Raw genomic sequence first — 11,561 nt, forward strand, 5'->3', positions numbered from 1 at the left:
CTTTATCGTTTTGCAAGAAAATGTGCAAGTTTATACATCTAACAATATTGATCTGTAGCGTATTACAAAGTCCACGATTCCCATTGAATCACTGTTTTTTTGAAACTGGTATGTTTAACAGAATACTTGTCTTTCCTATCATATCAGGAAGAATGTTTTCACTATCCTGTATATCTAGCAGCAAAATTCTTGTATGCCACTCTTCGTTACTGGTATGAATCACAGCAGGCTTCAAAAATTGCTGCCTTCTAGGGCTTGCTTTCACTGTCTTTAGATAGATTACTGGATAGGATTTTTTGAGTCTCCCCCACCTTATTTTGAGAAATTTCTAATATAATTCGTATTGAATTACTGCTCCATCTTGTCTTACGTTTCTGTTCCACTCAGGCGGTGAGCCGGCAGATTGCCTTGGAACAGCAGCTTCAGACCATGCGAGAAACTGACCACATGTTGCAGGTCTTGCAGGAAAACTTAGCAGAGCTGGACAGACAGCTGACATCTTACCTGACTGATAGGGTGGATGCTTTTCAGATGCCACAGGAGGCCCAGGTATTCCAGTATAGCTTTTTGCTATAAAACATTTTGAAGTATCTCATGATATTTGACACTGTTTCCCACAGCATTCTTCTGGAGAAACTGGTGGCTTATGGCTTGGATGGCTGTACTCTGTGCTGGGTAAAAAAACTGGCTGGACAAACAGGCCCACAGAGTAGTGGTGAATGGAGTTACATCCAGTTGGCAGCCAGTCACAAGCGGTGTTCCTTAGGGCTCCATACTGGGACCAGTTACGTTTAATATCTTTATCCATGATCTGAATGAGGGGATTGAGCACACCCTCAGTAAGTTTGAAGATGACACCAAGTTGGTTGGGAATGTTGATCTGCTTGAGGGCAGGAGGGCTCTGCAGAGGGACCTGGACAGGCTGGATGGGCCCAGCCAACTGCATGAGGTTCAACAGGGCTCAGTGCCGGGTCCTGCACCTGGGTCACACCAGCCCCACACAGCGCTACAGGCTGGGGCAGAGCGGCTGGAAAGGGCCTGGTGGGAAAGGGCCTGGGGGTGCTGGGTGACATCCACTCAGCATGACTCAGAAGTGTGCCTGGGTAGCCAAGAAAACCATCAACATCCTGGTCTGTATCCAAAACAGTGTGGCTAGCAGGACTAGGGATGTGATTGTTGCCCTGTACCCGGCACCGGTGAGGCCGCACCTGGAACCCTGTGTTCAGGTTGGGGCCCCTCACTGCAAGGCAGACACTGAGGTTCTGGAGCGTGTCCAGAGACGGGCAACGGAGCTGGGGAAGGGTCTGGAGCACAAGTCTGATGGGGAGCGGCTGAGGGAGCTGGGGGTGTTTAGCCTGGACAAGAGGAGGCTCAGGGGGACCTTGCTGCTTTCTTACAGCTGCCTGAAAGGAGGTTGTAGGCAGGTGGAGGTAGGTCTCTTTTCCCAGACAACTAGCTACAGGGTAAGAGGAAACAGCATCAGGCTATGAAGGGGGAGGTTTAGATTGGATATTAGGAAAAATTGATTCACCGAGTGGGTTGTCAATCATTGGAACAGGCTGCTCAGGGAAGTGGTTGAGTTGACATTCCTGGAGGCATTAAAAAAATGTGTAGATGTGGCACTTAGGGACATGGTTTAGTGGTGGCCTTGGCAGTGTTAGGTTAACGGTTGAACTCAATGATCTTAAAGGTCTTTTCCAACCTAAACAATTAAATTATTCTACAATAGTGTTCTGCATAGATTTAGTAACTCATGAAGGCTTCATTTCAGTCATATGCTGATGCACTAGATGATATCTTTTGTAATCTGCATTGTTTTCCTTTTTTAAAGAACGTTGTATTGAATAACAACCTTAACGGCTTTCAATTTAGCAATCTGTCTCCAGAGCCAGAATATTTAAAATAAACCTCGCAGCATTTAACTTTTATATAGTGGATTTACTTCTGATGGGTAGTAAGTGGTAAGCAAGCTCCTCTTCCCCTCTGCAAGAAGTTTTGTACCATAATTTTTTCCTGTTTCTATGATGTGGCAGAAAATTCAAGCTGAGATTGCAGCTCATGAATCCACCATAGAGGAACTCAAGAAAAGTGCTCGCTCTTTCCCTCCTGCTTCTCCTGAATGCAGGTCTCCCCGTGGTGGAACTCAGCTGGATGCTTTGCAGGTAAAAATGAGAGTCGCACTAAGAATTTAAATGTGAAGAGCTTCTGGTTTTTCAATTGCACGCTGCTGTTGTCGGCCTGTAAATTGCTTGGTGCAATCAACCGAACCTGAAGTTAAATAGTATATGCTTTTACATGCTTTCATTACGAAACAAGCAGCACTAGATGAATTGAATAAGGAACTCTAAAGTTCATAAGTATCATGGGATAAATGCTGAAAGTCAGAAAGTCTCTGTTTTAGTAGAATGGATATCTTGAAAGTGTGTGGTACAGAATTACAGTTCTCTTGCACCTCAGGTGAAGATTAGGAATAGATGATGGAATTTGGCTTGGCAAATAGCATTGTCATGTATGCCGAGTTGTGGTGGCATGAGAGGTGAGATAGAATCTGCTGGGGAGACGCTTTAGACTGTTATTTTTTGAAGTGCAGGTATTAATTTAAAACAATCTTTTAACACACTGTTCATTAAAACAGAGAAAACTCCGTGAAGTATCTACAAAGTATCAGCTTTTCCAGAAACCAGCCAATTTCGAGCAGCGCATGTTGGATTGCAAGCGGGTGTTGGATGGTGTAAAAGCAGAACTTCACGTTTTGGATGTGAAGGATACTGATCCAGATGTAGTCCAGGCTCATCTGGACAGTTGCATGGTAAATATGCAAAGTTTGTAACTTATGTTTGGGGGGGGTGTTTCTTGTGAAATTCTTCTTGCTGAAACTCTGTCCTGAGGAAATTTTGCATGAAGTCCTGATGCAACTGTTAAAACTCTGCAAAATGCCAACACGCCAACTGATAACAAAAGTCCTTTGATTCTTCAGGGTGAGAATGTGGACATAAATAGTGGATTGTTGATCACATAGGTGGTGGAAAAGCTGAGTTTATAAAACCTCCCTTCCCTGGATCACCTTGTGTTATGGAGAAGCATCACTCCGGGGGCAAGTTTGCTTGGTTCTTAGTATTTGAACAAAACAAGTACTGTACATAAGATTAAATACAGATCACACGTGTGGTAATGTTATGGAGTAAACACTGCTGATTTATTGGAATAATCCTTTTTTTGGGTGAAAATTAGAACTAGAATAAAATATGGAACATCAGGAGTCTGAAATCTTCTTGGCAGATGCTGCTTTTAATCTATCGCTCAGAGTTTAAATGCAATTGGGTGGTCAGGTCCCCACGTGAAGCAAAGTCTGAATATCTGCACTACAAATTGATCACCAATAAACATATTTGTGTTTTCAGAAACTCTATAAGACCCTCAGTGAGGTGAAATTGGAGGTTGAAACTGTCATCAAGACAGGAAGGCAAATTGTACAGAAACAACAGACAGATAATCCCAAAGGGATGGATGAACAACTGACAGCACTGAAATTTCTTTACAATGACTTGGGAGCACAGGTAAGTAGAACAACTGTACGTGTAAACATTTGTCTGCATATAAATTCCCTTCTGTGTTTTGATGTCAGGTGCTGTTTTGATTCTGAAGCTGATACTGTATAGGCTAGTTGCTACATACAGGAACAATCAGTTGAGAGATTAAAGATTACACATAACAGTCCCTGTAGTTGTGCAAGACCCTTGTGCTCACAGAGTGTTCCTGAAGGGAGAGCAGCTTTGGAGAAAGGAAGGTTCACAGAGCTTTCATGGCTCTAGCAAAGCTGGCCTGCTATTTGCTGAAGTCTTTGAACGCTGTTGTACGTTCTCTTCTCTGGAAACCAGCCTGCAAGATAATTTACTATCAGATTGTCATATGAGAAGTTTGAATTCTTGTAAATTTTTTTAGGAGGTGTCATGATGGTTTCTAATTGTAATCCATCTAAAGGGTTGCAGTCAGTATGAAATAAAAAATGTGGGCAAACCTGTATTTCCCATGAGCTGCATTAAGTATTGATATGAGTAATTTTCTTGGATAAATAGCTATTTAATTACTAAGTGTAGTGTTTACAAATGGTTAAATCCTTAAGGGGGAACAGGGAAATAGGGGATTATTATCCTACCTAAATTAAGACAGAAGTGCAAGCACACTCATGCCTGTTCAGTGCTTTGTGAATGAAGCTATGGGTAAGTGGCCAGATTACATTGTTGGAATATTTTGAAATGGGTCCTAGGATATGTTTTGTTGTTGTAAAGTGGATGACATTCACAAAGGTGTGGATTCTAGTGGAACCTACACATCTATAATGCAGAAAGCATGTAGGCAAGAAATTGGGAAAGGATACAAAGGCAGAATTGTTTGCAATGTAATGTTATGATTTGTTTGTGAGCTGAAACAGAGGGCAATTTTTCGAAATGTCAGTTGAATCTGACTGCTGTGGTTGGATTTATTCTCAAGTCTATGTTAAAGTTTGACCAGACTAATTGTGTAGCTAGTGTGAAATAGAATTGATTATGCTGCAGCAAACATCAAATTTCATATTCACTTTACTGAGCTGTTTTCAAGGGCAGACTAGATTGTCAGTGAAATTTTTCTTTACAGCTTTCTGTTAGACAGGCTATCAAAATACAAAAAGGAACTGAATTTTACCTAACTGGATTCTATATCCCCTTGAGTTTCAGTTAAAGGATCATAACAAAATTTAAACATCAATTTGGTGATTACTAGCTAAAAATAAGTTGGTGTGCAGGTTTGTTGTCTCCCTTTAGGTGTATCTTAATTTGAAATTATATTTTTATATATTCTGCTTTGTATAGTAATATACAGATGTTTATAAAAGATTTTTCTTTTCAGGGTCTTCCCCTAATGCCAGACAGTCCTAAGATGCAAGAATTTCATATATGTGGGTGGATATTTTAGCCAGTTAGCACTTTCATTTTTGCTGTCTTTTAAAATCTGACTTTGTTTTCTTTTTTCTTTTTTCCTTTTTTTTTTTTTTTTTTTTTTTTTGTAGGTGACAGAAGGAAAACAAGACCTTGAAAGAGCATCCCAGCTGGCACGCAAAATGAGGAAGGAGGCCACATCTTTGTCAGAGTGGCTGGCTAACACTGAGGCTGAGCTTGTGCAGAAGTCCACTTCAGAGAGCTTGCTTTCTGATCTAGATTCAGAAATTGCCTGGGCCAAAGTAAGCGCACTCTAAGTGTCTGTACAATACATTTTTAACGTTATGGCAATACTGTGTACAAGTGGCTGTGAATTTAAATCCCGGTAGCTTGTTCTAAAATCTCTCTTACATCGTGAAATTTTAGTAGATTCAGTAGATCATATTCACTACCTTCCTGAGTCTGATGCGTTTCATATCAGGCATCTTGATGCAAAATTAAATGGCCACTGAAATATTAAAGATACAAACTACATATTTAGTAGCAAGAGATAAGTAAGTCACTTGTATATCTATAACACAGTTTAAGTATAATATGCTTTATTATGAGAAAAGATAATTTTGGACTGTGTCAAATATTTTACTAGTGGAGCAAACTTTTGTACATTGATATTTTTAATGAAAAATCAAGTTTTAAAACTTTAATCAAAACAGCTTTGTCTTCAAAATTGTGACTTTGCAAAACAAAAAGAACCTGCAGTTCCTTGTTTTCTTACATCTATAAATTGGAACTTTTTATGGAAGCAGATGAAAGTGTTATAATTATTCTGAAGCAGAGCATCAATCGTCATACACTGTAGAAACTTGGATATGTAGTAGTTGCAGTTAGCAACAAGTGTCAGCTGATACAGTCCAGCAATACTGATCTTTCCAGTCATTATTTTCTGTCACAGTTTACTTTTGGAATAGGTCTGCGTACAATCTTTAAAACTTGAAAACTTGGAAAATTACAAAACCCTCTAATTATAACCTGTTCTCACTCATTTAACTCAGGATTAGCAATTATCAGCACTACGCTTCTGTTGTGGCAGTATCCCTAAGATTTCTTTCCACACATGCTTGTAAATACTTATTGAAGTATACTTACTATGGATGCGTATATGCGAATAATTCATGAACTGTTACGCTGCGCCACCAGGAGGACAAGCCCTTTATGTTCCATGCAAACTTGTTCTTCCTGTCCTAAAGTTTTCTAGAGGCAATTTTAAAGTGTAGTAACTTGAGTATTTATTTCTGTCTCTTAATTTAATAAGTTATGGTAAAATAATAAATTATTTGCTTCACAGATAATAAGATATTCAAGGAGCTTCAGACACTAGTTGTGTCTGACATCAAAAAGTTCCAAATAGCCAGATATTATTAATGATAAGTGATGACCTCTTATGGCAAGAGGTGCTATTTTCCACATGGAAACCATATACTGATATTCAAGAGATGACTTATTACTTGATTTATATGTTAGTATGCATTCTTTCAAAGAAGGTGATGGTTTTTTTAAGATTTTTAAAAAAATTACTTAAAAGCAGACATGACTTGGAAAAAATATTAGTTAGATGCATATATTTACATATCTACATATGGGTAATACAACAATACAGCTTCTGTAATATGTAGCAAGTGAATTCAATATTTGCAGTAATGAGTGGTGGTGATCAAAAAAACATTCTGCCTTGGCCTGTCACTTTACTCATTGCCAACTGTAAAAGTACTTTAATAGGAAAAGATACAGAGAAATCAAATGTGTCTTCTGAGAACTGTGTTCTTTGTGGTGCTTGACAGCGCAAAAAGAACCTTTTAAAATTGTACCTATAATGTGATGTGATGCATTTGTTTTACCTACATAATGAAAAGAAAGTATGAAGATACTACAAAAAAAAATCAAAAAAGGTCTCAAGCTAAGTTATTTGGGACACTTACACGCATTGCTCTTTAACTAGCTGCAGAGAGTATTTATAAACAGAAGGCTTTTACTTGGTTTGATTTTTCTCAAGTGAAGACTATCTATATTACTGTTTGTTTTCTGTGGGGTAAAAACGTTGCTGCCTTACCCTTGTGATTGGGAGCAGTGTGCACTGTTAATGGTTCCTTTTGCTTCAGAATGTGCTGAGAGAGCTGGAGAGGAGGAAAGCTGACCTGAAGAGCATCACTGAAAGCTGCACTGCTCTCCAGGCTCTGGTGGAAGGGAGTGAGACCTCCCTAGAGGAGAAGCTGTGTGTCCTTAATGCTGGCTGGAGCAGAGTTCGGACCTGGACTGATGACTGGTGTGACACTCTGCTGGTAAGTTGCACATGTGAGAAATATTCAGGGTGGTTATCCCTCCACACCCTTGGAGAAGTTGCAGTTTTTACTTGTCTCCCTGCTGTGATGTGAAGCTTCCATTGTGCCTCGTGGACTTAAAGGAGTATAGAATGGATATCTGGTTACTCTGTAGATAGAAACATGAGTCGTAAGGTTATATACAATGAGGAAGGTGGGAGACTGTTTTGCAGGTGGTTTAGATGTGCTCACAGGCTTTGGTGCCACACGCTTTGGTAGCAGTGGCTATTGCTCAGTGGGTAGGCGATGAAAATGCACAGTCTGGATGAGAGTGATGAAACTATGTAAATATCCCAGGCAGACAGTTAACTTGACATAGTGGGAATAACCTGCTTAGTTGTAGAGAATAAAACTAGGTTTAACTTTTTCCCTTTTGCATTTCTTATTCTCCTGGCTTCAGTGCTAGGACTTCTTTTCTGGCTTCTTACTCTCCCAAGACATTGTGGCATAATTCCACTTTTTGATAGAAAATGCAGCGTATGCTTAGTGAAGGACTTTCACACCTCTGCTATTCTAATCTCTTTATCTTTCTATTCTCCCCTCCACCCCTTTATGTACCGTCACATTACATTTTTAACTTTTTGTCCGTATTTACAAATTTATCTGCTTGTACCTCTTTCCTGTTAATGTTTTGGAACTTTCTCTCTTGCTACACCAATAGTGCTAGCCTTTTGTGTCCACTTATTATTTAGCTCTTAATACAATTCTTAATGCACTAGTGTGTAAAGTAACTTTCTAAACTATCCTGACAAGGAGCATCTACTATCACACATAGACTGAGTGGGTTATGTGGCATAGAAGCATTCACAAAGCTGCTAGTGTTTTACTCATTAAATGGTAGTAGCTGATTCTGCTGATTCTGACAGATTAAAATGAGAGGGGAAAACCCCACCAGGTTATGGAAGTGTTGCTTGTTTCATAACAGGTTAAGTAGAGCCCAGAAATCTTGTGTTTTCTGTGTAACTTCCTATAAGCTCATGATTTTGTTGATGTAAGTGGAAAACAAAAGGAACTAGTCCAAAAGGATTGGGTTCCATGAGGCTGCTGTGTGTGCTGCTCTCTTTTTCAGCCTGAAAGAAGCCTCTGTGCCAACCTCAGCATGAACAGAGTGTTTTTGTGTCAATTGATTTCTTTGAGACCCAGATGATGGCTGTTTAATGGACAATTGATGACTTCCTAGTGGTGTTCAGCAAAGCACTTGGGGACAGTCTGTCAGCATACTGCTCTTTCAGACAGCCCATAACTGCAAGTGCTTAAGAATATGACAACTAAGAGTTGAGGTCAACAGTGTCTGTTTGGCTGAGTAAATGGAAGACTAAGCATATTATACAGCCTAAAGCTGCAAGTTTTGCTAAGTGGACATGAAACAGTCTACAGTTAATGCTAGTAGCAGACTGATGCTTTCAGATAAAGTCTTTCGGTGGTGTTCAGCTTATAAGAATCCACCTGATAAGGGCTGAAATTGTGGAAACTTTGGTGTATAGCTAGGTGGTGAGCCTTGTGCCTCTTGTCCAGTGCCTGTTGCAGGTTGTACTGTCTGTTTCATAATGATGTCAATGTTAGGAGTGGTCACGTAGTGTATTTGTGAATGCTGTAATGATGATCCAAAACTAAAAACCTTGTAATTTATGGTAATGTGGGGCGTAAGTATTGTCCTTGTGCAGATTTTAATTTAATCGTTCTTTTCCTAAGTGATTATGTTTCTTGATGTTGATATAGAGACCAATCATAGGCCTCCTCTCTCCTCCCCTCCCCTTGTTTTCTTAGTCTAAAAGATCAAAGTGTAGCTATCCTTTTTATTTTTGGTAAAAAACTCTGTGCTTAAGCAGGATGGTGCTTCCATGAATCTGATAGCTTTGTTTTGGTCACCCAGAATAATGTGGTGTTTCTGCCTGGCACCTAAAGTTGAGATTTCTGACTGCATATGAAAGCAGATCTGTATAACATATCTACAATGCAGTGACTTTTAAGAGGAAGGAATATTTTAATATAATCAGTAAAATATCAAAACTTGACTATTATAATTTGCAGGTTTTGGTGTAATTCCCTTTCAATCAAAAAAACCCACAGCTGCACGTAATGCATACTGTTCTACCTGCCTAATGATAATTGAAGAAATCATGGGTTTTTTGATCAACTGAAATGATGTGGTCTGGCTGTGATGTTTTAATATGTTATCTGTCTTTTAGTTGGACAAACCACCTCAGCTATTTCTGTTTCCCCTTCTATGAATTAGGAAGAAACATATCAAAGGATCTAGAATGAAAATTGAGTTCTTGTAAATACTTACTGAAGGTGAAAGGTACAATCTAATTTTCAATGTTCCTTTCCAAGGTGTATCCATACCACTTTATTCCATTAATCTCCTTTATACTCATACTGATAGTTTTGGCAGGTGGTTTTTTTGTGTGTGTGTTTGGGTTTTATGTTGTGGGTTTTTTTGTGGATTTTCTTTTAAGTTTCTTGCATTGATACTTTTTTTTCCCCCATCTTTTTCTAGAATCATCAGAGCCAGCTGGAAATTTTTGATGAAAATGTTGCTCACATAAGTACTTGGTTGTATCAGGCTGAAGCCTTGCTGGATGAGATTGAGAAAAAGTCAGCAACCAAAAAGGAGGAAACTGTGAAGGTAGGAAATGTTACTGTCAAGTAACCACTTTTGATATCATTTAGTATCCAGGTCAGGTTTGGTGTCCCTTTTTTCTTTTTTTTCTTCCCAATTTTTTGTTTGTGTGTTTTTGGGTTTTTTATATATTTTTTCCTTTCCTACCGTAACCATTTGCATTTTCTTTCACTTAGCGTTTAACATCTGAATTAGATGATGTTAGTCTTCGAGTGGATAATGTGCGTGATCAGGCTATTATCCTAATGAATGGTCGGGGAGTGTCATGTCGTGAACTTGTTGAACCCAAACTGGCAGAACTGAACCGTAACTTTGAGAAGGTCTCTCAGCACATCAAAAGTGCCAAGGTGAGGATAAGCAAACTTGGGAGGTCTGTGCCAAAATGGTGGCAAATAGCTTTAGGGGATAGATCTTTGTGTTAGAACAGTGCTTCACTCCTTTTTATTCTCTTGGGTGTAGATATTTATATGTGAAAAATGGACAGATTGATCTTAGACCAACTGCTTTTTTTTACCTGAGTAGCAGGTGATGACTTGAGTTGGAAGGGAGAACTTATAAATAACTATGTGTTATAAAGATTTAGAAAAATGTATGTATTGCAGTACACATAAGTATGAACTGCAGAACAACAACATAAGGGAATATGACTGGAGGTTTGTTTTTGTTTTGAGACCAAAACGCTCAGATTGTAGGTAGAAGCTTGGTAATACCTACCAACTCTGTGTACAAGCTAACTTTGTGTTAGATCAAACAACTCTTGCAATGCTTTTATGCTGATATCTGATAGTTCTACAACTAGTATGCTTGTTCATGGAGAATTGATTTAAATCATTAAACTGTGTGTTACAGCTCAGACTAAATGTTTGGGCTTGAACAAAGCTCTGTTTTGCTTTGCAGGTGCTTGTTGGACAAGAACGACTTCCTGTCATGTCAGAGACCCTTGAAGCCAGAGTAGCTTTTCCAGACCTGGAAAAATTTGAGTGTGACATACAGAATATGCTAAAAGTTGTAGAAAAGCATCTGGAGTTGAGTGGGGAAGATGAAAAGGTTTGTGAGCAATGGAAGAACTAAGTAATTTGCTAACTCTTTGTTTTGTCCATGTGTTACATTTCTTCAGACTCTGAGGGGGAATTCTTCTGAGAAAATCTTCTTAAGACAGGAGTAACAGATGAAGGGAATTATTAGGTTGTTGGAAACACTGCACAATTTTCCATGCTTTTCCCATAGCTGCTGCCTCTTGTCTAGTGCACTGCAAGTAACTAGTCTACTTTGGTCTGTATTTTATCATGGGTTTATGTAATTCAGGTAGTGAACTTCTATTTTCATTTATCTTTTATATACTTTTCTACTCTGTTCCTTTTATAAGAAATCTTTCCTGTAAATGTAATGAGGTGCAAAACTTTTTCTTTCTTCACGTTTAACTGTCTGAACTCATGTTGAAATGGTTACTTAATGCAGCTGAGACTCTTACCATGTATTTGGCAATGTTGAGCCTCTAATCTATTGCATTAGGTAGACATCTTTTGCACTTTAAACTGGTATGATATATTGAATCACAGTGCACAGGTCAGGTCAATGAATACTTATGACATTGAGGTGTAAATAAGGGTGTTGTAATATGGCTCACAGCAAGTCCAAATAAAGACT

The 11,561-nt window shown here is 38.9% G+C and overlaps 1 protein-coding gene across 5 annotated transcripts in view; it reads left to right on the forward strand.

Annotated features, from left to right (window-relative positions):
- Positions 1-11,561, forward strand: part of UTRN (utrophin) — a 386,253-nt gene that overhangs the window by 121,115 nt on the left and 253,577 nt on the right. For all 5 annotated transcript variants that reach the window (XM_055714514.1, XM_055714513.1, XM_055714516.1 and 2 more), the window contains 9 exons: positions 388-549; positions 2,034-2,162; positions 2,636-2,809; positions 3,402-3,557; positions 5,048-5,218; positions 7,073-7,252; positions 9,792-9,920; positions 10,091-10,261; positions 10,812-10,961. In XM_055714514.1, coding sequence (XP_055570489.1) covers positions 388-549; positions 2,034-2,162; positions 2,636-2,809; positions 3,402-3,557; positions 5,048-5,218; positions 7,073-7,252; positions 9,792-9,920; positions 10,091-10,261; positions 10,812-10,961 — 1,422 coding nt within the window. The remainder of the gene's footprint in view (positions 1-387; positions 550-2,033; positions 2,163-2,635; positions 2,810-3,401; positions 3,558-5,047; positions 5,219-7,072; positions 7,253-9,791; positions 9,921-10,090; positions 10,262-10,811; positions 10,962-11,561) is intronic.

This window comes from Falco cherrug, chromosome 6 (genome assembly GCF_023634085.1).
Source record: "Falco cherrug isolate bFalChe1 chromosome 6, bFalChe1.pri, whole genome shotgun sequence".
Taxonomy (NCBI): domain Eukaryota; kingdom Metazoa; phylum Chordata; class Aves; order Falconiformes; family Falconidae; genus Falco; species Falco cherrug.